The sequence below is a fragment of the Rhipicephalus sanguineus genome, chromosome 11, assembly GCF_013339695.2.
Source record: "Rhipicephalus sanguineus isolate Rsan-2018 chromosome 11, BIME_Rsan_1.4, whole genome shotgun sequence".
In the NCBI taxonomy this organism is placed as follows: Eukaryota; Metazoa; Arthropoda; class Arachnida; order Ixodida; family Ixodidae; genus Rhipicephalus; species Rhipicephalus sanguineus.
This window is the reverse complement of record NC_051186.1, coordinates 55,416,368-55,443,968: the sequence shown is the minus strand read 5'-3', so window position 1 is coordinate 55,443,968 and position 27,601 is coordinate 55,416,368. Positions and strand designations below refer to the sequence as shown.

The 27,601-nt window shown below is 44.9% G+C and overlaps 2 protein-coding genes across 3 annotated transcripts in view; one reads left to right on the top strand and one right to left on the bottom strand.

The window, feature by feature from the left end:
- LOC119375642 (HEAT repeat-containing protein 5B) overlaps positions 1 to 23,622 on the top strand; it is a 59,826-nt gene extending 36,204 nt beyond the window's left edge. For both annotated transcript variants that reach the window (XM_037645864.2, XM_049420427.1), the window contains 16 exons: positions 132 to 383; positions 1,276 to 1,379; positions 2,013 to 2,090; positions 2,189 to 2,257; positions 3,744 to 3,917; positions 4,928 to 5,141; positions 6,370 to 6,654; positions 8,061 to 8,223; positions 8,981 to 9,096; positions 9,927 to 10,226; positions 13,570 to 13,815; positions 15,375 to 15,523; positions 16,211 to 16,433; positions 18,488 to 18,633; positions 19,681 to 19,882; positions 22,788 to 23,622. In XM_037645864.2, the coding sequence (XP_037501792.1) occupies positions 132 to 383; positions 1,276 to 1,379; positions 2,013 to 2,090; positions 2,189 to 2,257; positions 3,744 to 3,917; positions 4,928 to 5,141; positions 6,370 to 6,654; positions 8,061 to 8,223; positions 8,981 to 9,096; positions 9,927 to 10,226; positions 13,570 to 13,815; positions 15,375 to 15,523; positions 16,211 to 16,433; positions 18,488 to 18,633; positions 19,681 to 19,857 (2,696 nt within the window). In that variant the 3' untranslated portion in view covers positions 19,858 to 19,882; positions 22,788 to 23,622. The remainder of the gene's footprint in view (positions 1 to 131; positions 384 to 1,275; positions 1,380 to 2,012; positions 2,091 to 2,188; positions 2,258 to 3,743; positions 3,918 to 4,927; positions 5,142 to 6,369; positions 6,655 to 8,060; positions 8,224 to 8,980; positions 9,097 to 9,926; positions 10,227 to 13,569; positions 13,816 to 15,374; positions 15,524 to 16,210; positions 16,434 to 18,487; positions 18,634 to 19,680; positions 19,883 to 22,787) is intronic.
- On the bottom strand, positions 23,552 to 27,378 carry LOC119375643 (MAP3K12-binding inhibitory protein 1). The gene is made up of 9 exons (XM_037645867.2): positions 27,227 to 27,378; positions 27,022 to 27,156; positions 26,474 to 26,551; positions 26,154 to 26,262; positions 26,003 to 26,068; positions 25,387 to 25,545; positions 25,218 to 25,315; positions 23,892 to 23,951; positions 23,552 to 23,771 (listed from the first exon to the last, which is right to left on the bottom strand). The coding sequence occupies exons 1-9, from the start codon at positions 27,269 to 27,271 to the stop codon at positions 23,664 to 23,666; spliced, it is 858 nt and encodes a 285-aa protein (XP_037501795.1). The 5' UTR covers positions 27,272 to 27,378; the 3' UTR covers positions 23,552 to 23,663.
- Between the last annotated feature and the right edge of the window lie 223 nt (positions 27,379 to 27,601).

Sequence of the window (27,601 nt, the reverse complement as noted above, 5' to 3'; positions counted from 1 at the left end):
TGTGGGTTAATCCTTGTACGCTCACAAACAAGGTGAGCCTCACTTGTTTCATGCCAACAAAATAATCCCTACACGTAAGTGCACATGTTATGTACCCAACAAGCCATTTTACTATTTCATTGGCACTGCAGACACATCGGCGTCCGCTGCCCCCGCTGCACCCGAAAGGGAAGTGGACGCGGAAGGCCTGGACGAGTTCGACGATGACGAGGAGGCCATCAAAGCGGGCGAGGAGCCAATCTCGCATCCCGCCGTTGGACCTCGATGGCCCACCAAGGTGTTTGCGGCCGAGTCGCTGCACAAAATCATCACGCTCTGCGAGAACCAGAAGGCACACTTTGACCTTGGCTTGGCACGCGAGGAGCGCTCCCTCAATCCAAAACGTGAGCACTTTTACACGCACTTCAGGGTCTGGTGCAACTAGGGCTTGCGTCTTTGCTCTTGAAATTATGGGCAGTCAAGCCTTGTTGCGACAAAGCCATATTTTATGAAGTAATGCCCTCGTTATATCTAACATTGGTGAGGAGCATTAGGTTTTGTAACTATATCTGATAATTATCATGTCTGTGTTTATGTCAAACTTTAACTGTACTTTATGTATGCAAGAGCAGTCATTTGTATACTTGCTTGTATACCTCGATATAACGAACATGGATATAACGAATTATCGGTTATAACGAGTAAATGAAGAATAGCCTTGGTAATAGGTACAGTGTGTCGAATATACGCTTATAACGAATTTCCGTTAATGAGGTTTAAGTGTATTACAGTTCATATTTACATTTTACTTTTATTACATATTACATTGGTTTCATGCTCACCAACACTCGCCTCGTGTCGATACCCACTCCCATTCACACTTACCGGCATTCACTCGCATTTACTGAAACTCACCAATTACCGAGTCCTACTGATAACTTAGACCTGCTCACCCCCCTTGCCTCTCGCTAACAGTCTTGTCTCGCGTCTTTAAGGTAAATGAGGAGCAAATGTTATTCGGTGTACTTGTGAGTGAGTATGCCTTTCTACGGCTACAACTTTTGAGAGGTTTGACAAACCTTCTATGTGTTACACTTTTCTGTACGATGTGTACGTGTCACGAATTTGCTAGAGCTGTTTCTCTGTTGATGCAGGCATTCTGCAGTGTAGTCTTCTAGTAATCTGTGTAGTCTTCTTGTAGTCTTCTAATCTTCTAGTTACGGTACGCTGAATCTTGTAGTACTTCGTGAAATGTACGTAGTTATTTTTGCCAAGAATCTTGACTTCTCATTACAGAGGACTTCTTGGTGCTGCATCTCTCCGACTTGGTTCGCATGGCTTTTATGGCTGCTACTTCGGACAGCGACCCCTTGCGCCTGGAAGGGTTGAAAACGCTGCAGGTCAGTGCATGTGTTTGTTAACGGTGTTCACTACTGTCGATTTTTTTTGTGCACATCCAATCAAGGATGGATCCAATCAAGTGTGATGTATTGACTTTGGCACCATGTAAGCTTGTGTTGGAAATCGCACAAACTTCAGAGAACTGGGCTGGAGCCTTATTGTGTCTTTTTAACAAAAAACATGCCAGCATTTAGTACTAAGTGCTTCTTTGTGCTGCAGTCTGCAGCCAAATTGAATTCACTTGCATCTAATGCAACCCAAAGCACCTGCAGTTCAGTGCAACTCAATGCACTTGTAATCCAGCATGGGTCCATGTGTGTCTGATGCACATAGGATTTATGGATAGGGATAGACTTAATGATAACTGAAAGGATACACATTTTGACTCATGTATGCATTCACTTTTATCGTACGTGCACTATAAAGAAACACGCTTGTTGTCAAAATTCAGTAAAAGCACTAAGATGTTCGTGTAGTGCATTCCCTCAGTAATAGCTTTTCCAATCTGGCTAGCACTCTTGCAAACGGCAAAATCAAGTTTTACGTTTAGATTACAGATTATCTCCGCTCACTTATGTAGTCATTGAAGTAACCTGCCTGGCATTAACGTGGTTATACTTTTCCTCCCAAAGCTTATCATCGACAAGTTCTCGGACGTGCCTGAACCAGAGTTTCCTGGTCACGTCATTCTGGAGCAGTACCAGGCACAAGTGAGTTACCGGCGCCACGTATCACTTGTGCGAAGCGTCACTTGTTCCATGATATCATACATTGAATCTTCATCTCCTTTCTGTTTTTTCGGCCACAGGTTGGAGCAGCCCTGCGCCCTGCATTCTCACCTGAGACACCGTCACATGTCACAGCCATGGCTTGTCAGGTACGTTGTGATGCAGCTGTTCAGTGCAAGATGTTTAGGATGTCTGCAGTGGAACTGAGCCAGGAAAGAAAATCTGTCGGAACCAATCTGCAATGATTTTCTAAGTTACGCGAGAGTCATTCGCACATCGTTCATATTTTATTTAAAGGTGTCCTGCAGCATATTTTGAGCAGTCAGAAACCACTGCTGATCTGTAGTCAAGGCTTTCGTGACCATGTGAGCCAAATATCATTGCACTGCACCCAGCAGGGAATTTAAGAAATGCTGACAGTTCTTGCACAGTTAACATAAAAGCGTATTTCTTTTTCCTAAATGTTCTTGAATAAACAGGCACATCAAAAATGTAGATATTTTTTCAAAAAAATGTCTTTTTGAAGGGTGACATACCTTAAAGGGACACCAAAGGCAAATAACAATTTATGTCAGAGTGAAAGCTCAATGTATAACGTCTAAAACGGCAATATTATCAACAGCAGTGCCCTGCTTACCGAGAAATTAAGCTAAATTATCACACGATGAGCGCCACGAGTGGCACATTTTGGAAATGATCCCGATAACGTGAGAGAGCTCCACCACAATTAATCACTCGTAATCAAACTAGCTGCAATAAAAAAGAACCTTCCTTGCATCAAGAGACGTAATGAAATGCTGCTTGTTCGTTTCTGTTTGATTCATGGAAAAAAGAACCTCTTTGGTGTTGCCATGAGGAACGGCGCGCGTGGTTCAAAGGTTCTGTTTTCGCCGAACTGTGCTTCGCCCGGCACCCTGCTTCGCTCACGCGGTCGCGTCTCAGTGGTAGATTCGGTATCGCGTACTGCCGCGTGTGTTTTGTGCACTCGTGAAAGTCGCTCTTACAGAGAGTTCGACAAAATGCCGCATGCATGTGGTGTTGCCGGATGCCCGAATGGTGCACGCCGCCAGTGCACGACGCCGCACAGTAAAGGCGGGCAACGTTGGGCACGGCAGGAGTGACGTGAGAAACACCGCTTTCAGGCGGGTGATTCGAAGTGCGCTGACGCGATGCGGCCCACTAAAACGTGATTTTATTTCAAAATAAGCACTTCCTTGACATAAAAGTAGCACTACGAGGTTTCTGGACCGTTATTTCAACAATCAACATCGACTTAATATTTGCCTTTAGTGTCCCTTTAAGTGCCAGTGCAGGCAATTGAACCAAACCTGACACGGCATTCGTTTCCCTTCATCAGTTATGAGCATAATACAATGTGTGTTTCTAAAGACCTTCTAAATCTCTATGTGTGAGTCGCATGTCTGTGTTGGTAATATGAGAGCACAATGGTCGCAGTGTTCTTACATTTCACTGCGAGGAACAATCTGCACCCCCGTCTCGCCTGTCGCGTAACCCACGACAGGTGCTCATTTACCATTCTGCTGGCTCACGTTTAAATTCTCATGGGTGCTAAGCTTTCTTTATTAAATTTGTGTAGTCATGTATAACATGCCTGTTACTGCCTCTTGTGTGCAGGTGTGCAGTGCCTGGATTGGCAGTGGTGTGGCTCGCGACCTGAACGACCTTCGACGAGTCCACCAGCTGCTGGTGTCATCACTGACCAAGCTACAGAAGGGGGCCAACTCACTGCTGTACAATGAGAGTGCTTCCACCCTCGAGAAACTGGCCATCCTCAAGGCCTGGGCCGAGGTGAGTTGTCTATGGAGGTTGAGTTTAACAGTCATTACAATGTTTTTCATGTTTCATCTTGTTCATCCAGTTGCCATGCCAAAAAGCTTTAACCACGCTAACAACAAATTTAAATGCAAAATGTCAAACAAGAGAAAAGAAGACACCTTGTCATAAATATTGATTAGACAACCCTCCCCTCCACCTTGCCTCCTGAAAGAGAGGCAGTTCAAAGTCAAGAAAGTACACTTGAACCCTTTGTAAGAGACACGTACCAGGGAGCAGCTTTTGTCCCTTTCATGAGGGGTCTCTTATGGGCAGGGTACCACAATCTCATTTTATGATCAACCCCTGTTTCGATGCAGGCACACTGGTGTCTCATATCCAATTGTCTGTTACACCAGTGCCTCTTACAGAGGGCTTCAACGGCACTTATTGCAGAGGCCATTTACCGAATGCACTTAGTATATTTTCTAATTGCAGTGTCATTACGGACCGAGCCTAACCGATTTTCATGCCCTAATTGAATTTCCTGGACTTCACCGAGAACGAGTGGTTTGTTTTAGAGACTTGATAGACCCATTCCCCCTCATCTCTGGCTATATTCATCAGAAGGCCCACTTTCCAACTTTAAGAGAGTCCTTAAATACCTTGCGGAAGGTCCACATTTTAGACATTGTCCTAGCCATCAGTGTGTTCCTCAAATTGGAGGAAAGATTAAGGGCACAAAAATGTGTCTGAGCCCTCAAGCTTGTCGCACAGATAAGAATTGTGCACCGAGGGCTGTAGGCTCTCCCTTATTATGTCACATCTACGGCTTTAGCCAATACTTATATATTCATCATCCAGTAAACTATTTTAGAATCATTTATATAGACGAGGTTCATGCCTCTACTCAACTTCCATACTACTAAATGAGTTTCAGACCTATAACTCTGTAGAAACGTCTGGGTTTTGCTTTGGCACTCTTTGGCCTTATCTGCCCTTGCACCCATGACACCCAAAAATCGCCGTCTGTGATGCCACTGTAGGTGTATATAGTGGCCATGGAGAAAGAACACGAGAAAGCGGCACCAAGCAAGCGTGCCAGCGGCGATTCAAGCGACCAGGAGGATTGCGATGCTGGTGAAGATGATACAGCAGGCAGGGAGTCCCTGCTCAAGCTGGTTTCCCCCGAGCTTCTCTGCCTGAGCCGTTACTGGCTGGCAGCACTCAAAGACCACGCTCTGCTGTCCCTGCCTGCAGGTGAGCCCATTGGTTGTGCAAGCTGCTCTGGATGGGTGCAATGTCTTGTGGGGCAAGCAGTCAGTCACAGCTGTGATTAAGTCATGGAATCCGCAGACAGGAAAAGGGTTTTTCTTATCATCCATCATTGCAGGTAGCATGAAACTTAACCAAGCCACAAGCACTTACTTCAACTGAAAGTTCATTGCAACGTTTATTGCCTGTGACTTGTCCCCTTGGTATCTGTCCTTGGTAAAATTTCACACTACCTGCAACGTTACATCATTACCAACTAGCCCAATTAAATTGTCTGTCTCCTTATCAGACATACTTCACTGCATAAGTATTGGAGAGGTTTAGCGTAGTGTTAGCATCTTACTGTCATCAATACTGGCTGTGCCATGACTGTGTATGCAAAAAGGTTACTGAGCTTTAGTACTAGCTTCACCAAAGCAGCTCCGGCTGGTTAGTATTAAGATTGCATAACGGTGTAACACTCGACGACCGATTTTCTAGACACCCAATTTTTCAGACATGCCTGATAATACAGATGCTTTTGCAGCACCACCAGATATCCCAATGTGTAAGGGTGTCTGAAAATTCGGATGCCGAAACCCTTCCTTGTCGGATTTTCTGACTTTCTGCCATGGTTGCAGCTCATTTGCAGCTCCAAAATGGCATTGCTAAATGCCGCCACTGCCGCCATTTAATTATCTCATACGCCAATTCGCTTGTAGTCGTAACTGTTTCCAAAAGTCACCCTTGTGACAGTGAAGAAGTTAAAGGCAGTCAAGTGTGCACAACTTATTGTGGTGAAGCATACGAAGAATGGAAAAGGGCAGTCAGGCATCAAATCAAAACTGTCAGTCATCTCACAGAAACAGTTGTTCTGAATACACCAGTAGCACTGGTACAGACCATCCCATGCGGCAGAGACTGCACTTTAAGCAATGACGGTACACTCAAACCTCATTATAACAAAGTCACATCTGCCACGAAAATAACTTCGTTATATCCGAAAATTCGTTATAAACGTTTATTTGTAACACTGTATCTATGACAAGACTACTCTTCATTTACTTCGTTATAACCGATAATTCGTTATATCCGAGTTCGTTATATCGAGGTTTGAGTGTACATGTGTGGGGCAGAGAATTGGCACCCCCCTTTGATAACAGGGGAAGGGGGCAGCCGCCCCCTCCGGCCCCTCCTGTGCACACGCCTATGCACATTAACCATCATTTTGCAGAGTTCTCAAGCCAGTTGCCTCACGATGGCGGAGCCTTCTACACCTCTGACACAGTAGAGTCTGCGAGACCACACTACCGGGACGCATGGCCGCCGATTCTGCATGCCGCGTCGCTGTGGCTGACGCAAGGCGGTGGCTTTGAAGGTGGCCTGCACCAGGAGGCACCACCAGATGGCCTTGGAACAGGAGGACTGCGCGGTGGAGAGTCGTTCCTGCACCTGTCTCGCAGCTCGCAATCTCAGACACCCCAAGAGATCAACCGTGATTGGTTCTACCTGCTCTTTGGTAAGCCTATAAGTGATCAGTGCTCGCCTGCTGATACGTTAGAACTAGGCTTCGAATACTCCATCGAATATTACAGTATTCGAATTAGCTTCGGCATGAATTTAAGTTATTTGAAATTTCGAAGTATTTGAAATGAACGAATAGACGTATATTTGACATGTAACGCCCCCCCCACCCCCTGTAAAGGTGGCTTCACTTTGGCGTGGGGCTGCTATGCCGTGAAACCACCTATCCAAGGGAAATCTGCACTGCCGTGAAGCCACACGTCGAGGTTAAATGTATATATTGCCTTGACCTCGATTAATTATTTTTTAAATTTAAAAGCTTGTTACGTGCTTATGTGCACTAAGTATAGCAAATTTTAAAACTTAACATAATTTACCGCTTATGACTTGCCCCCTACTGATATTCAGATTTTGTTACTAGTATTCAAAGTTGCTTCCACTTCACTTCGAACTGAAAAAGTAACATTCGCACAAGCCTAGTTGCAATTCTCAAAAATATTGTGCAATTTAGTTGGGTCATGACAAATGCTCATTTTTTTTTCTTATACATGATATATACTATTCGAACTGTTCGATTCAAAATTATTTGACAAAATCAGTCACTTTGAATTTGTATCGAACCTCAAATTTACTATTCGCCCATCCCTAGTTAGAACTAAACGCTTTCAGCAGTGTTTTTCGCCATGAGGACATAGAATGAGCTCTATGTAGACTAGTACAGTGAGTCCAAAGTAAATAAAACTCCCTTAAACTAAAGATATTGGCTTGACTCTTGATGGTATAACAATTATCTTATTTACGACTATGTTGCTAGATCATAGCATGACTGTCACTATGTCTGATAATTAATTTTATCTGTTTCGGTACATTGATGTTCAATTGTATTTTGCATAGGAAGAGAGGCTATGAACACTATTGTTATTCCATTAATTGAAAATAAATGGACAGAGCACGCAAGTTTCACTATCAGTCTCCCAGGCCTCTTGGCCTTGGGAGATTGTGTGAGTGGTCGACTCTGCAGGTTTAATTAATACCAGAGAAAAGATATATGTAGTTACAGTTGATTAAAGGATGCAAATAAGAAGGGGATTTAGCCCAACAACTTTTGCAGACTCTTATGGTATTACGAAGGCCCTAAAGCAACTACAAAGCATCACTGCCGCGATTAAGACACGAGAGAAACTAAAAAACTTGACCTCATATTGTGAAGTGGCTTCTTCGTTTTTCTTTTCATGGATGTGGCACAGTGACGTTTGAATGTAGTCCTGCTTTTCTGTTTGCCTACAGCGCCACTTAAGATAAAATAAATGCAAGCATTGCTTTCTCTTGGTTTTGTTTGCCATTTTGTGCGTTTTTTTTTTTTTACCATTTTGATGCCTTATCCTTTCTCGTCTCTTTCAGGCATCTGCATGGAGGCCCTGTGTGGCCAGCGGGTGTCGGACACGCCCGAGTGTGTTCCTGTGTGCCTGCAAGCGTTGCACCAGCTGCTGAGTCATCCCTTGCCAAGTGAAATCCTGGGAAAGGATCTGCAACTGTCTGTGGAGCTCTGCCACGTCCTGCACAGGTGTGTTAACACATTCTCCAAAGGTCTTCAGCAAGCGCATTTAATTTTATCACAGTTGCATTGTCATTCTACCACTTCGTATTTATTGTGCCACTTTAGTGATTACTTTATCGTAGCCACTAGTACGCGGAGATGGCTTCGACTTTGATCACATTTGCGGTGTTCTTTGTAGGCCTAAATTTATACACAAGAAGTGCTCCACTTTAGGCTAGGCAGGTCTGGTGTGTCAGTGCATTAGTAGAAAGGATTGCAAGGCTAGTTGATCCATACTTGTAGCATTAAGAAGTGCGCAGGTTATGACAGGACGGTGAAAATTATGAAAAGGTAAGCGCTACCTTGCAGTTAAAGCTTATTTGCATCATACAGTGCATATATAAATGAAGCAAGGAAGATGCACATCTTTTCTTTCTTATATGGAACGCTTCTATCTGCTCGCACACAAGCTTGTCAGCGCTTGTGTTTATACCGAACCCATTGTGCCAATTCACTGTGCTTGCTTTGTCTGTTTGGCAAAAACTTGCTAGTTTTTGAATGAAGCATCTCATCTATTATTGAGATATAAAACTGCAGTGATTTCTTTTGTTAATGTGTGTCCAACCTTTACGAGTAATAGACATAGCACAGAGCAAATGGGGAGAAAGGCAGTGGCAGGACACCCTCCTTAAGTCATCTACATTGAACTAGATCTACTGCTCTTAACAAATCATCAACAAGCACCCTATTGCAACTTTTGTGACGTCCACTTTTGACACTCCAGGATGCTGCTTGCCAGAGACAGCGCCCAGTGCCAGCTGATGGTTATGAAGATAGCCAAGCTCATCGTGGCCGCCTGGCAAGAATCGTACGACACTGAAAGGAAGCAGAAATTGAGAGGTGAGAGCTTTTCGTTGCCTCATTATGTGTCAGTCAAAATTTTGCACTTACTGATGTGCTGTTCTCTCTCAAATTCTGCAGTTAGATCATGCATAGGCGTGCGCACAGGGGCTGCAGGGGGAGCGGCAGCCCCCCCTAATCACCTAAGAGGCGGGGCGCAAAATCTGCCCCATACATTGACTTAGTAGGGTGTGGGGGGCACTGCGATGAACCTTTGCCCCCCCTGATGGGGAACCCTGCACATGCCTATGAGATCATATCTTATAGTCACTATTGTTTGAAAGTAATATTTCGCAATGTTACTTGCTTTGTTTTCTCAAGAAAAAGACGAGTGCATTTAAATGCTTGTCTTAAGAGCTGACATATTTAACCTGTGGATCAGATTTCGATAACTGACGACTGTGCTCGCGGCTATCATTTCTCTTTGAGCATTACATGCTTTTGCCGGGCTCAAGTATACTCAATAAAGTGTTCGTCCCTTAATTAATATTTGTCTCCGGTTGGTCTATGCAAGGGAAAATTGGCATCCACCCATTTTATACCACAAAGCTACAAGGAAATTCGTGCGGATTTCTCAGAAAGTAAAGCTTCCTAGTTGAGGAAAAGTTTTTCTTGGTCCTGAGATTAAACCTGGGACTGACAGCTATCTGGGGCTGCCGCGCTCTCGTCACAACACTGTAAATGTTGTGATGGTACAGTGTCACAACCAGCTTCACTGTCACAACAATGTGGCAGCATCGTGGTTTCGGCTCGTGAAACACCCACTAACCAGTTCCTGCTACATAAAGGAAGCGGAAACAAGCAAGCCGTCCGTGATTTTCGACGTGCAGAGGTGGCGCCGGCGAATCAAGAACCTCGAGGCCTGGCCGAGACGGTGCTGGCCACTGTGGGCGAAGGTGGTGAGAACGGTGAGCTGGTGGCCGGCCAGTCGGTGGTGCATGCTCTGCTCGAGGTGTGCCTTTGCCTGCTGGTGCGGCAGCTGCCCCAACTGAGCCCGCAGCTGTCCTCGGCACTGCACGGCATGCGGTACCGGGCGCAGGGGTCGCGGGCGCTCGACTCGGAGTCGGGCCAGCTCATCGCCGCCGCTCTGGGAGTTGTCGCAGACCTGCCCCAGCTCTGCTCTCCTGCTGGTGAGCTCTACGTACATCCTTCTCACCCTTTCTATAGTGCAGCTGTACATGGCTATAGTACTCGGTTACAACCTAAGAAAAAAATGTCAGCTCCACCCACAGCCGTCGCTGTCCCTCCCAAAGAGAGTTTGCATTAATGCTCCATCCAATCGTGCTTACTCATTTTCGGACGTCAAGCACTTCTCAAGTGTTTCAGATAGTTGACTTTCCCATACAGACACGTTTGTGTCACTGCCTTTAGGTCAGAAACTTGAACGTCCTGGTAAATTTCATCACGGATACTAACATCGCTGCTCAGCTAAACCGTATGTTTGAGGTAGTAACAACGAACCTTTAACTGTAAATACATCTAGTATTTACATTAGCCGAGAAAGAGTACTGACAGTTTGCCAGCCAGCACGACTGTCTCACGGGTGAAGGGCAGGCGCGTCGCGGCTCTGTGGGCGGAGCTTGCATTTTTTTTCTTAGGTTGCGTAACTGAGCATAGAAGGCAGAAAAACGGGGCTGTCCATGAGTGCTCAGAAACTGCAATGAAGAAGCAATGCTAGCATAGGCTACCTCGAAGGGTCTCCGCACTTGCACTAGTTTATCTTCAGGTTTTGTCAGCATATGTAGCTATAGGGATGGTACCCGCCACAGCATGAATCGCTACCCATAAAATACTTTAGTGTTCCTAATATCCTTTAAGTTAACGTCACCAAATGCAAAGTTTGAAGTACTCCACTCTTAAATGTGGTGGTAGAGAAATTAAAAGCTACAATAGAAGACACTTCGATCACGATGAAACATCAGCGCTATATGTTTCGGCTTCGTTGGTTAACCCATCAGTATGGAGTGCTCGAGCGCCGTTTTTTTTTTATTTATTTAAAGGGTCACAAAAGATAGGAAATATTTCTCTCATGTTAGTAGATCACCTTTTGCAATATGAAAAGCGCCCCTCTTGCTGCATGAAGACGCTTGGTAAGCAAGAAAACACCCAAAAAAGGAAAATAAGACAAAAATTGGCTGCGTATCTGCGTGCTTCGCTGCAAATGTCGTCTAAAGACGATAGAAGAGGCGCTGCGTGAGATATGGACGCCATCTGGCAATACGTCGGGAAACATGAGTGCTGTGTTGCGGGCTGGTAGTCCCGGCGCAGCGGCAGGCGAAGACCGGCGGTGACCAACGCGACCGGTGGGGACGCCGGCCAGCCCGAACACGCTGTTTGGCGCGATGCGCCGAAGGAGAAGAAACGTCCGCACTCAACGAGTACTCTCCACAAACTTTACACGTCGCCTGGGTAAAACAGGAATGCCAGAGCGGCGCCCCCTGTCATTCGTACAATGCAATACTGAACCGAAACCGAAACACAACATGAGCTTGTGCAGAGGGCACAGAGGAAGACAAGTTTCAGCGCAGTCGCATTTTCAGCGCACCTTAAGAAACTAGGGTTGTAACATGGTAGGGCGAGTAGGGCCAGAAGGACCGTCATGACGAAAACCTGCCTCCTCAGTCGTATTCGCCTGGAACGTTGGTGTGGCTTCGCGTTCCCTCCTCCGCTCCTGGCCTTTCCACAAAGCTACTGCCTAAGTACGAAGGCCCCTACTGCGTCCTACGTCAAGCATCCCCAGTTAACTATATTATTGAGCCTGTTCAATCATCTACGGACCGCCGTCGTCGCGGCCGCGAGACTATTCACGCCGATCGACTGAAGCAGCATTATGACCCACCAGTTGTACCTGTTCCTTAGGTCGCCAGGATGGCTCCTTTTCCGCGGGGGAGTGATTTGTAACATGGTAGGGCGCAGACAAGAACGCCTGCGAAAGAAGAAGACGAAGACGGTTGTTGTTGGCGCTCGCGCTTGCTCGGCTTGGACCGCTGATCGCTTCAGCTGTGGCAATCTTTTAATAACGCGTTACTGTCTCAACGTTAAACGCATACCATCAAGGTCTTTAAAATTGCGTATCTATGTATCTTCTATTAAAGGAACACACCACCTAATACTAACCTAATGATGTTACGCCTCAGATATGCATAATATTTACTTCTTGATCGACAACGTTCACAAGTATGAACAGCCCTACCAGTTCAAGATGGGTGGGCGGTAAGCAAATGGTTCAACTTTGGCCGGTTGGCTGAATCGGGTGACGTGCCGACAAACAGAAAGACAGACAGACAGAAAGACAGACCAAAATTTCTGCGTTTAAGTTCCCCAAGAAAGACTATCGTCTTTAAAAGTACAGTTGGTGACGCCACCTTGAAGTTCCCACACCAACTTGCCATGACCTAGGTTTCAATGGCTGTCTAAGAGTGCTTAACAGCGCAAACAACCGGAGGGGATAGAAGAGACGAGACAGAGCGCTGATGAAGAGACGATAGAAGAGACGAGACAGCGCTCTGTCTCGTCTCTTCTATCCCCTCCGGTTGTTTGCGCTGTTAAGCACTCTTTGTCATGTTATACCAACACGCCCAATCCTACTGTCTCTTAAATGGCTGTCTGCTAGGGCCTGCATAATTCTTTATCGGTAAAAATGAAGTGGGTTGTGTGCTTAATTTTGAATTATGTTGCTACAGAGGAAACCCTGTTAACTTACCGAGAAACTTAATTAGTATAGCAGGGTTTGTTAACATATTCAGATTGGCTACAATTCATATCAAGAATCTAGGCAGCTTGCACTCGTGGTGTAAGGCTAGACTAACAGCGGAGCTGGTGGCCAACATAGTGCCGACTCAGTCGAGGCACAGATGGGATAAGCTTAATTTGGCATCACTTGACCAAGCGTGGCTTAATCTGGCATGGGCTCGCCGAGCAGAGCTAAATCAACCACGGCTCTATCTGTATTTGTCTTCATTTGGATCAGGATTAGTATATCCAAACACATACGACTGGCTTGGTCACGGAGGGTCGGACACGGCAGTTTCAGTTTTCAGATAAATCGGGTTAGCTTAATCCGGCATGGCTTAACTCCCTGCCTGGCTAGGCAAACTCGATTAATCTGGATTAGCTTAGTAATTAGGCTTAACTTAGCTAGGGTTGGCTTAATTAGGCTAGGCCACAATTAACTTGACTCAACTTGGCTAAAATAAGCTTAACTTGGCCTTGCTCAACTTAGCTTAATTGGACTTAACTTAATTAGTCTTAGCTTAATTATATTGATCATGCTTAACTTACTGCGTTGCACATGCTAGGCACAGCTGCATGTGCTAGGTGCTAGGCGGCGCGAGATGCCATATAAGGTGGAGGCTGTTCATTATGATGATAGTTTCTGTTTGCACGAAACCGACAGGCAAACAGCTTAACAGCTCCACTCTAAAAGGTTAAGTGTGAGGGTATTTTATGGTCTCCTTCCTGGATGGTGCGCAGGATGTATGACGGTGGTGCCCACCATCCTGTTCCTGCTGACAAGCGTGCTGAAGGAGGTGGCCATCCAGCCCGGTCAGCCGGTCTCCACAGGGGGCCTGGTGGTCACCATGGCGCCCGTCAACTCGGTCCTGCAGGGGCTCAAGGCTCTAGCTCTGCTGCCACTACACCAGAACACCGAGCACAGCAAGCAGTGGGTGGCCCTTTTGCGAAGCACCCTCTCCCGCATCATTGACTTCACCAAGACCAGTGAGCCTTTGTTCCCTTCTAACTTTACACCGAAGCTGTCTTAGGCTAGTCTGTGCCGTAGTAGTAGAAGTAGTTGTTGTAGTAGTTGTAGTAGCTGGTGTCTGCAGTGCACTTATTGGCTGAGCCAGCAGGTCATGTGATCTCACTTTGATCAATCACGTGTAAGTGCACATTTCAAGTCCAGTGGCAGATTTTTTTTTTTTTTCAAGAAAAAAAAGGTAGTACTTGCTGGTGTCGCGCTGTAATGTGCTACAGATGGAATGCCATACGCTTGACAAATTCGGTCAAAAAAAACTTGTGGACATGATTAAAAGGTTGGTAACCAATGTTCAGTTCGTGTAGATGCTATACACATCAGATTAACTGAACCTTTGATAGTTCAAACACATCAGAGACATCAGTTATGGGGGTGTGGTTCAGGGAGGATGGGGCATGCTCCCCTCGGGCAACGTACCATAGCAGCCCTAATTAGTGAATGCATTTTGTTCTAGACAGTGTAACTCTGGAATGAACCTCGCATAAACTTCCAAACTTTAATCACAAAAATGACAGATTTATTTCATGTAGCTCACTCATCTAGATGCACAGTTAGTCTAGCTTATGAGCAAGAGGTGAGCGAAAAGCTGTAGACCTGTAAATGCAGAATGTGTGCCTTAGTGCACACATTTATGCTTTAGCCCTGTCTGCATCAACTTTAAAAACATTAAATACATTTATTCATAATACAAGGTAGGAAGTGCCACTTTTACAATGAGTGTATTACCACTTCTCTAACCTTGAGTCTCTGTGGTAAGAGGGTGTCACATATCTAATGTGCTGTGCTATGTTTCTTGCACGCTGTCTAAAGGAATTGAGCTCAGGCTCAAGATGGGTAAGCACAATGTCTTTAATTAGTGAAACACGCATGGAATAATCTTTTGTGGTTCACAGAATCAAAATTCCAGAGGTGTAGAGTTTCCTGAGCTTAATGACATCTACGATTAACAAGTTCATTCTAGTTGCTGGTGAAGATAGTAGGCAGGGAAAGGTCTGGATCTCTAAACCTTGTCATGTGAGTGTTTCAGTTAATGTGCCAATGGGTCTATGCAAACTACACCAGTTTTTGTGGTGCTGTAATACGAAAAATAGAAAGATACCGAATGATGTCCGTGGTATCATTCTACCTAGCTCTAATATGTACGCATACCAGCAGTTGTCTATAAGCACAGCCAAAACTGTGAGGCATGCTGACATGGCGTCCAGTGTGGCCTTGTTTAGCAGTTTCGGCAGGTGCTAATTCCAGTACTATAGTTCGTTGTGAAGCTTGTCAGTGGTGAACTGCGTAACTTTGGAATTCTCGACAGCACTCACGTACAGTAATGTGATATTTTTCATTCATCAGATCATATCATAAGAACGAGCATACCACGAGCAGAACAGGTGGCAAAAATGGACACGTTAGCTTTTATTAACGTTTATTGGCTAATTATATGGGCTTGTTGTTATGATAATGAGATGGTGTGTATATATAGAACTTTGGGCACCATAATGCAATTGAAGTGGTCTCATGGTGGCCGCAGGTGAGGAAACAGGCAAACTGGACGACATTTCCATGCTGCTGGCCATTGCCATGTTTGTGCTGAATGCACCCAAGGAGGTCGTTCAAGTGGCCAACCTCCAGTACCCTTGCATCAACCTCTTCAAGCATGGACTGCTCAAAGAGGACGTGGTGAGTTCATTCGTGTGTTTGATGACGGGCTTAGGTTGCCTCACGCATTCGAGGACGTCCCGTTGCATCGTGGGTCTTCACTTAAGTGCCAATCCCATAGCTGCTACAGAGAGTGCTGTGCTGTGGATTGCCACTATGAAAGGGATAATTGACGACCACCCGTTTGTAGTACGAAGCCACAAGGAAATCCACACAGATTTCGCAGAAAGGAAAGCTTCTAGTTGAAGAAAAATTTGTCCTGGTGCAGGGATCGAACCCGTGACCAATGCCATTCTGGGGCTGTCACTCTGCCATTTTACTTGTAGCTTCATGCTACGAACAGGTGGTTGTCAATTATTTCTTTCATAACCCTTCCACCACCTTGTGGGATTCTGCAGAACTTAATTGCAGTGCTGTACTACGCTGCATTATACTATAGTTGAAACCCTTTATAAGAGACACTGATCGATGTAAGAGACAATAGGGTATAAGAAACACCAATGTGAACTCATCGAAATGAATTAATGGAAAATGAAAATGTGGTACCCTGATTATAAGAGACACCTCATGTAAGGGACAAGGACTGTTCCCCGATGCATGTCTCTTATAAAGAGGTTTAACTGTATAAATAAAGCTTGTTTGTGAGCTCAGTACAGAATTTCCGCTATAAATGACACTGGAGTTAAACTGTCCATATCTGTTCCACAGGTCCGGCTTTGGTGTGTCCAGACCCTGCGGTCCATCTTTCAACATCAAGACCGATCGGTTTCGACGCCGTACATTCACAGCCTTGGACCGAGGGTCGTGGAAACGCTCCTTCACTGCGCAGACGATCTCGGCAATACCACGGAAAATGAGCTGCGCCTGAACGTCGCGCTGGAGTGCCTCCAGACTCTGGAAACACTCCTGGCGGCTGCACCAGCTGACGGAAGTAAGCCTTTCACCACAAATTCTTTGACGTTCTGACGTGGGGTCATCCCACACAACTTTCGGCTCGCCCCAATGTGAAAGCTTGGCGAAACGATTGGCGAGAGTCAACCTTGTACGGTAGACTCGGTAAACGGAAATCTTTTAAACGGAATCGCTGCTTAAAGGGGTACTGACACGAATATTTTCAGTTGTCGTTTTTTGCGTCAAATGAAGGGTCAAGCCCTCAAGAGCCTGGAAAAGGTAGTGCTAAGCGCGAGTGCGCCCTGAAAAAGTAATTACAGTATGTGTTTAAAAGCTAGTTTCGGTTCGTACTGTACCCTGACGTCACAACACGGTATGAGCGTCTCGTCACGTGCTCGCACATTATATAGTGACGTTTCCACGGCCGCTCTGCACCGTGGCTTTGTTGGTGACGCACAAGTGGCCATTTTGGAAGTTTTGGTGACGCACAAGCGGCCATCTTGGAAGTTTTGGTACCTAACGTCATCACAACTAGCCAGAGTGCTGCGTGAAGTCACCAGAATTTGTACTGTAGCCTGACGTCAAGCTAGTGTCAATGTCAGTAGGTGCGCCAGGGAAATATTGACTTTCATATCAAATTAAAATATCTTATCAGCATTTGCTGAGCTTCACACTTGCTCAGAGCAATCTCTGCATACAGGAGATTTGTATGGCAGAATAAACTCGCCTTCGAAAAAAGGTGTCAGTACCCCTTTAATTGGAACAAGTACCTCTAATATGATTGGTTTTATACTTGAATTCTACACCTCTGTTCATCTCTCAGTAAACGGCACTCTTGTTGTAACGTATTTTACCAACTTCTCCAGGTTCCATTTAATGAGTGTCTACTGTACTTGACTTGGGGTTCGATGAACAGAAAAATAATTGGAGGCGACCCGAATTCTTGACTCGGGTGTCTGGTAGTGGCAATCGCACCTTGGCATTCGTGTACCATGGTGTATTCCTTGGGTTAACTTTGTGTTGCATCGCACTGGCGAAGCGGATCTCGGAGGCCACACAGCTAGAAGCACATGGTCGAGGACTCTGAAGCCGCAGCAATCCGAGCTGCTCACAAGAAAAGCGTCTGCTCTTTCATTGAACTCATTCGATTAATTTTCATTCATCATCCTTACAATTAATCGGCCTTTATCTTAAGTAAAGTTATGCTCCGATATCATATGTATCCAATATAACTCTTCACTTGAACCATAACAATTGATTTTGGACCAATTTTATTGTTTGCAGGACTTTTTCTAAATAATAAGAAAACCAGTAATAAGTGCTCGACTGAGAGTACTTGGAAGAGAAACAAGAGTGTCAGTCATTGCTCGTGCCACTAAAACAAAGGAAGCAGTGGCAGCTAGGGACGGTGCAGATGCATCAGCCTTCGGCTGCTGGTAGCTCTGTTCACGCAGTGACAAACGAGTTCTTTCGAAAACTCTTTGTACCATGCGCATTCAGAAGTTATTTTCGGTTAATGAAGATCTCCGACGAGAACCTTTCTTTCACGTTAATGCGATATTCCACAGCTTTCATAAAAGGTTTTGCAGGGCGGTTTATATAAAGTCTAGGTTGCTTTTTCACGCGAACATCCGATAAGGTATAGAGGATGATGGCAGTCACTGTATCTCAATTTGTAAAGTAGTGCAAGTAGCATGTGCAAACTATTAGCTTGGAATCCGTGGTGACGGCTTGCTTTATTGGGCTTCCTGCATTTCTCAAGGTACCCTTGTAGCTCTTCGCTCGAGGCCCATTTCCTGTATTTCATTGGAAGTAACCATTCATCCATTCATTCATTCATTCATTCATTCATTTTATCGTTGTCTTCTATCTCGTAATCAAAAGAATGAAAGTAATCCGCCATTACAACCAAACACGCATCCTCTTTACTTTGCACTTTCTTCGGCTTTTGAGTCTGTAGACTTTCCTGGTGCATCACTTCGTCGTAAATGTTGCCGCATTTTGTCTTTTTGTGGTTTTCGTGGTGGGTTCGCATTTTGTGGGAGTTTTCGGAGGTGCACTGTCCTGATGGTTATGTCCTTTATGGTTACGCAGAGGCCCACATGATGCTGTTGTATGTGCCCGTGCTGGTTAACTTGCTTCTGGACCCTGTGACCCATAAAGCTGCCTCGGCCGCAAGGAGGAAGCTCCACCAGGCTGCTCTGGGACGGCTCACAAGAGTCGGACCCCAATATCCACAGGTACGATGTGGCACATTTTTTTCCGTCTGTTTCTCTTTATATGCACATTTAACCCCATAAGCTAACAAAAAAGATGTACCATATTTACTCGCATATAACCCGTACCAAAAAACGGAAAAATGTGCTTAAAAAAATGAGGGTGTGGGTTAACTCAAACCTCGACATAACGAACACGGATATAACGTATTATTGGTTATAATGAAGTAAATGAAGAATAGTCTTGTCATAGATACAGTGTTACATCTAACCATTTATAACGAATTTTTGGATTAACGAAGTTATTTTTGTGGCAGATGTGACTTTGTTACAATGAGGTTTGAGTGTATATGCTTTCTTTTTTTCTTTTTGTAGAGTTAAAGTTAAAGGTGCGGATTATATACAAGGGTGGGTTATATGCAAAGAAATACGGTAACATCTCTTTCATGTGCAAGTGATTCTGTTGATCAGTGAAAGAAAAAGATTATGATTTTACTCTAATTAAAATTGGCTTCACTACTGACCAGGGGGTTTCACTATGGGCTTCAACATAACACTGTGCTGCGAAATCACTCGTATATAAGGAATTCAAGCCCTGCAATTTTTTTTTTCTTTTCGAAATCAATCCCCAAAGGATTCCATTTTGAAATACATGGCTCTTGACACAACAAAGTAAGAAATTCAACAGGCTAATTGCACCACCCAGTGTTGTTTATCAGGATTACAGGGTGATGGATGAGCTCAAACCATTTTGAGGGCTTCAGGAAAAATGAAGTAGCGCTTGCCAAGTTGCGCTAATCATTTATCTTTTTGCAAGTAGTACATAGGTTCTCAACTAGGTCACCTGGTCCTCCATTCAAAGTTAACCCTGCACAACTTACAGTCAGCTCAAGGACATTGTGCGGTGTGGTTTTTCAAAAGGACTGCATTTCTGTAACGCTTGGGTGCATATATTCTGGCATGCAATGGAATTACTAGATTTGTAGCCTACAGTAATGCATTGTCATTGTTGTGACTTTGTCGCATCATCGTACGAGAGTTGAACACAAAGTCAAGCCATGGTTCTTGCAGGAGTTTCGGGCTGTCATTGGCCGGTTGCCTCAGCTGAAATCCAAGATTGAGAGCGCAGTGCGGTCTAGCGGCAGAGACCCAGAGGGCGAGAGACCGGGCACTCCCAAGACAATCCAAACCAACCAAAGTGCTCCCAGCATCAAGCTGAAGACAGACTTCAGCAACTTCACTGGCTGAGTCATGCCAACGCTACGCATCACAGGTGTGACAAGAGGGTGTGTTTTGTTGGCAATTTGTCGCAAAGAGACTGGCAGCTCTCGCGCCTCCCATCTTTTCTATGCTTGGTCGAGACTCCAAAGACAACCTAAGAAAAAAAAGTTGGCGAAGCTTGCACTATGCCGTGCAAGGCTTGAAACAGCGAAACTGGATGATTCTGAAAACTAATCTGGTTCCTTCTAGGTTGTTTATATGCCTTAGCTGGGCGATGCAGGTTTTTTCTAGGCTGCTTCTGGGTCGTTGGTAGGCTGTAGCTAGGTGACGCTAGGTTGTTTATACGTTGATTCTCGGCGCAGAGAAGTTCGAGTTATATCACATACAGTCAGAGACACGACACGGATGTCCAAACTCCAGAGACAGTAACTCGTGGTGAAACCAAGCGTTCACAACTCTCATTGATCTACGGGCACGTTGTCATTGGCGTAGGCCTTCCATCGCTTCGGGGTCTTCTCAAAGCCGCCGCTGCCTTTCCCGTTCCCTAGCGTTGGGCTAACTGTTGCCTTCTTCATTTTTAGTGGACCAGTGGTGAGTAGTGGGATTTACCCAATTTCTGTGGCACATACCCATTTACGATGATGATAGTTTTTTGGTTCGCCGGACAAACAAGAAAAGATTTGCTACACAGGTTCACTGTCAAAATGTAAGCTCCGCTCAAAAGAACCGCCGCACTGTGCCTGCCCTCCACCTGCGAAAGACAGTCATGCTAGCTGGTTTCCGCTCAAACCGTAAGTACTTTTTTCTCAGCTATTGCGAATACTACGCATATTAAGAACTAAAGGTTCGTCGTTATTACCTAAAACGTTAGGTTTAGCTAACCAGCGATGTCCGAATCCCAGACGAAATTTACCAGGGCACTCGGGCTTCGAACCTAAAACCAGCAACACAAACATGTGTCTGTTTGGGGTAGTCAACTATCTGAAACACTCGCGAAGATGAGCAAGAGCTATTGGATGGAGCATTCATGTAAATTTTCTGTGGGAGGGATAGCAATGGCTGTGGGCGGAGCCGACATTTTTTTCTTAGGTTGTAACCGAGTATAGGCTATCAAATCTCTGTGCCATGTTTGTAAATACGTGTATGTTTGGCCCGATTGGAGTAGGCATCTCTTGTTGGGCTGTAGTTCGTACAACCTAGATTCAGCACAGCAGCATGTAAGTATTGGTCGAATGCCTTTTCAAAGACGCTATAATTACAAAGGCATCATTCGTATCACAACTGAACAAATTTTGCTTCAAACGCGCATCAAAAGTATAAAAACATTTGATATCAGATTTTGGAAAACACCAGCATGTGTGTTGTCTACATTTTTATCAAAGAAGTTATTTGAAGTGCAAAGTATCAAAACCCGCTGTAACAGTGGTTTCATTGCTATGTGCAGTTTTACATTTCATCAGTGAACCAGTTAAGTAGTTAATATCCTCTTGAAAGTCCATAGGAGTATTTGAAACCACCTAATACAAAAATTGCATAATGTAGATCAACAGGCAGCCTGGAAAGGCCAGATACAAACTGTGGTATTTGTGTGTTTGCGAGGTAAGTTTTTTCGCCGATTCGAGGAATTCACCACAATTTACTCTTCACAAGAATTCCCAATCCATTTGCAATACTTATTTCAGTGACTACTAATTCCGAGACACCAAAGCGAAACCCTATCATTTTAAACTGATATATTATTCTTTAACAATTCTCTCAACGTTACGAAAGGAAATATTGTCATACACTCATAGCTACGAGGAAATCCATACAAACTTCTCAGAAAGAAAAGCTTCTTATTTGACGAAAAATTTGTTTTGGTCTGGGATTTGAACCTGGGACCAATGACTTTTTGGGGCGCTTGCTCAAACTACTGAGCTCTGCGGTAATTGGCGAGACGAAAAACGTAAATTCCAATGCGCAAAGGTGCTTCACAGCTATGCAAGGAAGCCAGCTTTACGGCAATACGCAAGGACCATTTTTCGAAAATTTTCCGCGAATCATTGTTGAGGGTGCGGGCTATACAGAAGAAAATACGGTAATTGACAACTTTAACCACATGGGCATCGACACTGAATATGACACATACTCGGTAGTTCGAGTGTGTTTTTTATGCAACATGTCTTCTGATGAGGTGACAACTTTCCCACGACACGAGGACCCTGACATGTTTACTTTGCGAGTGCTGCACGAAGTTGAAATTCTTCAATCACACCAGTTATGGAACTGTGTTCTGAAACTGAGACATGCCAGTGGAGGAATTTGCGGAGGATCGCGAACTGATGTGCTTGGGATGACAGAAAACGCGCCGCATCGCTGCAGTGTTCGCGGAACATTGTGCAAGTTACTGTGGCAAGAATTAAACGAAGTATTTTCGAAAAAGGTCGAAGGGCTCTGTGGCCACGATATCATTTGCGAAAAGTAAAACGCAAATATTGGGGTTTTACGTCACAAAACTAAGATATCATTACGAGAGAGACTACAATGGAGGGCTCTAGAAATTTTCGACCTCCTGGGGTTCTTTATAACGTGCACCTGAATCTAAGCACACGGGCTCCAAGTATTTCACCTACATTGAAATGCAGTCGCTGCAGCCAGGATTCCGTCCTGCAAACTACGGCTCAGCATTCAAAGTAAACCAGAAAGAAAAACCCGCTGATCGCTTGGTCAACCATGCGATCCTCTGCAATCCAACATACAAAAAATGCAATTTATTAGCTCGTTCTTTTGCCTACAGGGGGCGCCGCAATTGGCAGACTTTCGTAATTTTCGGCCAATGGCATGTCAAGATATCGATACTTGGAGCCTAGTCGGGAGTTTCCTAGCTCGTATGGCTGAAGAACTCTGGCACAAACTGACTGATGAATGCACACCAACTTGCTCAGTTTACAGTTTGATCAAGCGCCTTCTCGTTTCAGGTGTCCTCCATCGGTGCAAGTGAAAGCAGCGGCAAACTATCTCGTGCTACGGCAGTGCCAACAAAACCAACAAGAGCTGCGTTATTTGTGGCTAGTCACAAATGGGCAGCAGCGGCAACATTGAAGAGTCCCAGTGGCACCCAATCAGAGCCCCTCGCGAAGAGCACGGTTTTAATGCCTAAGAGAAAAAATCGCGTCTAGGCTTTTGAAGATGACCACAATCGTCTTTGTTCCTGGTGCACACCCCTTCACCACTTACTGTACCTAGAATAACGTCTACACGTAATTAACGTACGTTTGTCCGCTGGTCGGACACACATTTGTGAGATTTCTACACTTTGTGACGACATTTTTCTAACCTTTCAGCCCTCCTTCTCATTGTCGACGTCTCGTCCTCCGAAACGACCTCGTGATTTTTGTTCAGACACTGCCTCTTTCAACTGTAATATGTGATTACGAGTTTCTGCTGCTTAGCAGTTCTAGTTAGATTTACGTAACCGATACCTAACGCAGCTTTACTGTGTTTAGATCCTTATAGATAACTATATTGCCAATGTTCACTCTTACTAGGTGTTTTCCAATTTCATCCACGATAGTGTTCCCCTTTCTGTTATTATTTTAATTATTTTAGATTGTCTCTAGAAGAAACCAAACCACAGACAGGACGTTCTGTTTAGAGCTGCGCACATTTTATTGTCATAAATGTTGTCTCGATTTATTTGCAATTAATGCCACAGGCTATTCCGTAGGAACTCTGGTGCTCAAAAGGCATCGTAGCATATCTCACTGAACAACTGTTATGTAAGAAAAATGAAATAAATATTATGTCACAGAACTGTACAGAGTGATGTCTTCCATCCTTGCCGTTGCATCAATTCACAGTGCCATAGACGAAGTGGACGGCTCCGACGCCGCTTCCGCCTTTTCTCTGAGACGGCTCTTGAGGAGATCGATCCTGCTTTCAATCTGGGCCAAACTCCAATCCTGTTTCCAAAGAAGAAAAATAATAAAGGCGAAAGCCTTGCATGTCTCACGAGTCAAAGAATCCAGTGCAGTTGGTGTCAACACGGATGCTAAAAAAAATGTTTTTGAGTGTCAACTCACCTCGTACTGCCTTGAAGTGTCACTGGACCTGCTACGTTGAGCTGGTGGTGCTGAATGAACCTGTGAAATATATAAAATTAGCTAGTCTTCTCTTTTGACATAGAATGGTCACGTATGGTGAAATTCTGATTTACCGTAGGGCAAGGTTGAAGTGCCTTCCCCCGACAAGTCTCTAAATAAGCACCAGTCGACAACATGGTGACTATTACAGACACGGACATTCCCCACACCCACGTTTGTATAGTCGAATCTACCCAGACGTTTATGCACCTCAATGCAAAACTTTCGGCACAGCTCGCGCCAACCTCGACCACATTATCTGGGCATGTCCAGCAGCGACAAACACCATTAAACACAGCACCAACCCTACATTTAAGAAAACCACTTTCGAGCAGTGGGAGGCTGTGCTGCTCGGCGCATAACCTTATGACCAACTCTGGGCAGTCCGGCTGGCCGAAGACACCGCCAAGACTCAAAAGTCTGGCCACCGTCTGAGGAAGGGGGGCTCCGGTAGGGCTAGTCTCCCGACCCCCGCCTCCCTTGACGCCAGCAAGGACAAAAATAAAGTTTCGTCTCTTTCTATCTCTTTCAGATGAAGTCTACAAGTCACTGAGTAAAAACGAAAGTGCGATCAATCTCGTTCTAACACACAGCTGATCTTTATCTTAGCTAAAATGGCCAGGGACTGCAATGATCTTCCTGCGAACTTCATTCCAGACAGCAATCCATAGCGCTTTTAATACTGTCGCCTAGTCAGTTTTTTGTGCCAATCTGTAAATTACTCATTCCTCGGGTAAAACCAGAGTTTAGGGTGTTTAACCTCTTCGCTACCTGCGTCCACGCTTGTGGACATGATTTCTTAAGCAAATAACACGACAGCAAACTGCTCAGTGTCACTGAAAACTTCCACAGCGTCCTTTATCCATACCCCAAGAGTGGGCAGCAGAAGTCAACATTAGTGGCAGGTGCGCAAACAAAAAGTGGCAGTTCTCAAATTGCACAGCACGTGGCTGCTTAGGCCTAAATGCTTAGTCTTTCAATTTTTTTTTTTTTTGTGCAGTAGTGTGAACAGCAGTTATAACATTGATCTTTGGGAATAATTTAAAAAATGTTAGCACTGAAAGCCAGAATTCGCATTTATCAGCAGTGTTTTTGTCATTATCAGCATGAAATTGCATTGGCATTTATCAGCGTGAAATTTGTGTCAATATGTTTTTTTTTTCTTTTTCATCGGCGGAACCATGCGAAATGAGATTTTGCAAACTACATTTTCATTGGGTGTAAATAAGTTGCATGCCAACCAATTCACCACTAGCAATGCATTACCGTGGTGCTGAAATAGTCCGGCGATATTCCCTCGAGGTACAAGATTCTGTCCTCCAGCTGCTTCAGTCGAGCATAGACATCGTGGGGTACGGCACACCCTACAGAAGAAACACAGTTCGCAATTTGAGCTCTGTTCGATATCGGTATTTTCAACGGGCCAAAGACTCACCGGATTTCAGCTTCAGGTGGGACTCCATGTTGCGCAGCCTTTCTTCAATTCCTTCAGGCACGGTGACTTGATGCTCCTGTTTGACGGGGCTTTGAGTGTGGCTAGTTGTGGGCCTCATAAGCTTTGTCATTGGGCCCCACTGGTTCACAACCCTGGAGACTGCAGTTGGAAGTAATGTTACGTGTAAGTCCAATATGCAGCCATCATATGTTCATATGTTCTAGGAACATCTAAGCAAACGCTTCAAGTGAAAGTAGACGTAAATTCTAATCTAACATGGGTGCATCGCATCTCTGAAAATGCTTAGTTAATCACATTCAGGAATACTTTCACTTTTGCAGCACAGTGCAACACCTTGTTGAAGCGAGACTCCAAAAAGTGATCAAATGAGCTATCTTCGAAGATGTCAAGGCTCAAAAGGCCCAAACGTGCCAATATGCTGCAAGATGGGCGACATCAAACTGACGTAATCATGGCTGTTGCTTAAGCGTGCGATCAAAAGTGCAGTTAAAGTTAATCTTATCTGTTTGGAAGCCATCATCTTTCGCATTGCAGACGGACTGCTGAAAGACCTACAAATTTATCCCAATTTAATGTAAGCAAGTTGCAACCCAACCTTTGACATGGCTGCTTCCACCAGACCTGGGCACAAAAACGGAATCGACCCGTGCACAGCTTTGTTCTGAAAAATAAAAAAAGATGAAGCACAGTGGCTTTAGGTTGCCAAAGCGACAAGTGATTGCTAAGGCTCTGGAATGCCGTTGTACCTGAGTCACTGTCAACATCGCTTGCTTTTGTGCAGCAGAACTCCTGGACGTTCCATTCGTCGACTTCTTTACGTTTTCTGGTTATGAATGCGTCAATCCTGTCATTGATCTGCGAACAACAAAAGAAGTACTTCAATCTATTCGTGCGTCTAAACAATCCGACTTTTTCGCGATGCCACGGCGCATGCGCCCTTTCCCTAGCGGAAAAGCAGCGAAACGCCTCATGATCGCGGAGGCTTTTGTTCTGGCCATACAGGTTGTCCCAGCCCTTACCAAAACGGCAGAGGAAAATGTAAAGGGTGGATTGTCACTTCGCTTACCACTTTCCGGTCAACCTGGATTTGAACAATCTTGGTGTCGACTTTCGGGGTAGGCTGTTGGCCGGATGGAAGACTATCCTGTTTAAAAGACAAAATAAGAGTGTGCTTTCGTACCTGCTTTCGAAGCGCACAAAACGCTCTTAAGACGCATGAACCGTGAGTTTGGTCTTAAGAATTTGTTTTCCCGTGTGAATTCCACAAAACTGACAAAACAAGCGTGTATTCGGAGCCGATCTATCTCGCGCGCGGCATGTGTCTTTACAGAGCCAACACAACTGTTTTAATACACAGCGTTCACGGTGATGCGGCGTGTGGCCACTTATTACTCACAGTGTTGCGCCTCTCAAATAAACTAAGATTAACGTTTTACTTAGTGACGCGCTTACTATTCCTATTTCACTCACTACAGTATCGTACGTAGCAGCCACAGGCGACAAGACGGGACGCATCTCAGAACGCTACCGCTGCTACCTCGCTAACCGAAACTTTCCAACGCTACACTAGATCAGTGTGCGCTTATTTACGAATGGGACTCCGCAGCCACCTACCTTGTATTCCTGACAGCGACGCATCAACTCGTCTAATGCCAGTGCCAGAGATGCAGAGCATTCCGCTGGTGGTGTACTCGAATCGCTGGTGTCGTACTCGAATCGAAACGATTGCAAGACTCCAGTCTCCAGAAGCTAGAAAGAGAGACGCGCACCAGTTAAGCGACCAAGCACTCACATCGGATCGTGTGCGTTGAGTACTTACGGCTGAAAGCACTTTAGTGCACTGCTTTAAACAGGCATCCACCATGATTTTCTTTTTCCTACGTTGACAACTTGTCGATTGACGAACACGTTGAGCTAATGGAAAAACACGCCACCCGCGTGCGCGCGCGCTTGTAAACACTCGAACGTGAGTAGATTGGATTGGCTAGAAATGACTTCAGTATTCACCAATCTCAAAGGCTATTTGGCCTCAACGCGAATGTCTGAAACAGGCGTTAGAACAAAACATTTTTGAAATTTTGTAATAAGTATTATTTTTTTTTTTTTGCTGATAGAGCGCAGCACATGCTTCGTGGGCGTTTGGCGTTTGTGAGTGACGTCATGAGGCGGCAACATCAAAGCAGCATGGCAGCAT

Coding starts and splice junctions, on each gene's coding strand:
- LOC119375643 (XM_037645867.2), bottom strand. CDS start 27,271: ATGGTGGATGCCTGTTTAAAGCAGTGCACTAAAGTGCTTTCAGCC. Junction 25,546..26,002: donor TGGAAGCAGCCATGTCAAAG/GTTGGGTTGCAA, acceptor TTCCAACTGCAG/TCTCCAGGGTTGTGAACCAG. Junction 23,772..23,891: donor ACACTTCAAGGCAGTACGAG/GTGAGTTGACAC, acceptor CTTTGGAAACAG/GATTGGAGTTTGGCCCAGAT.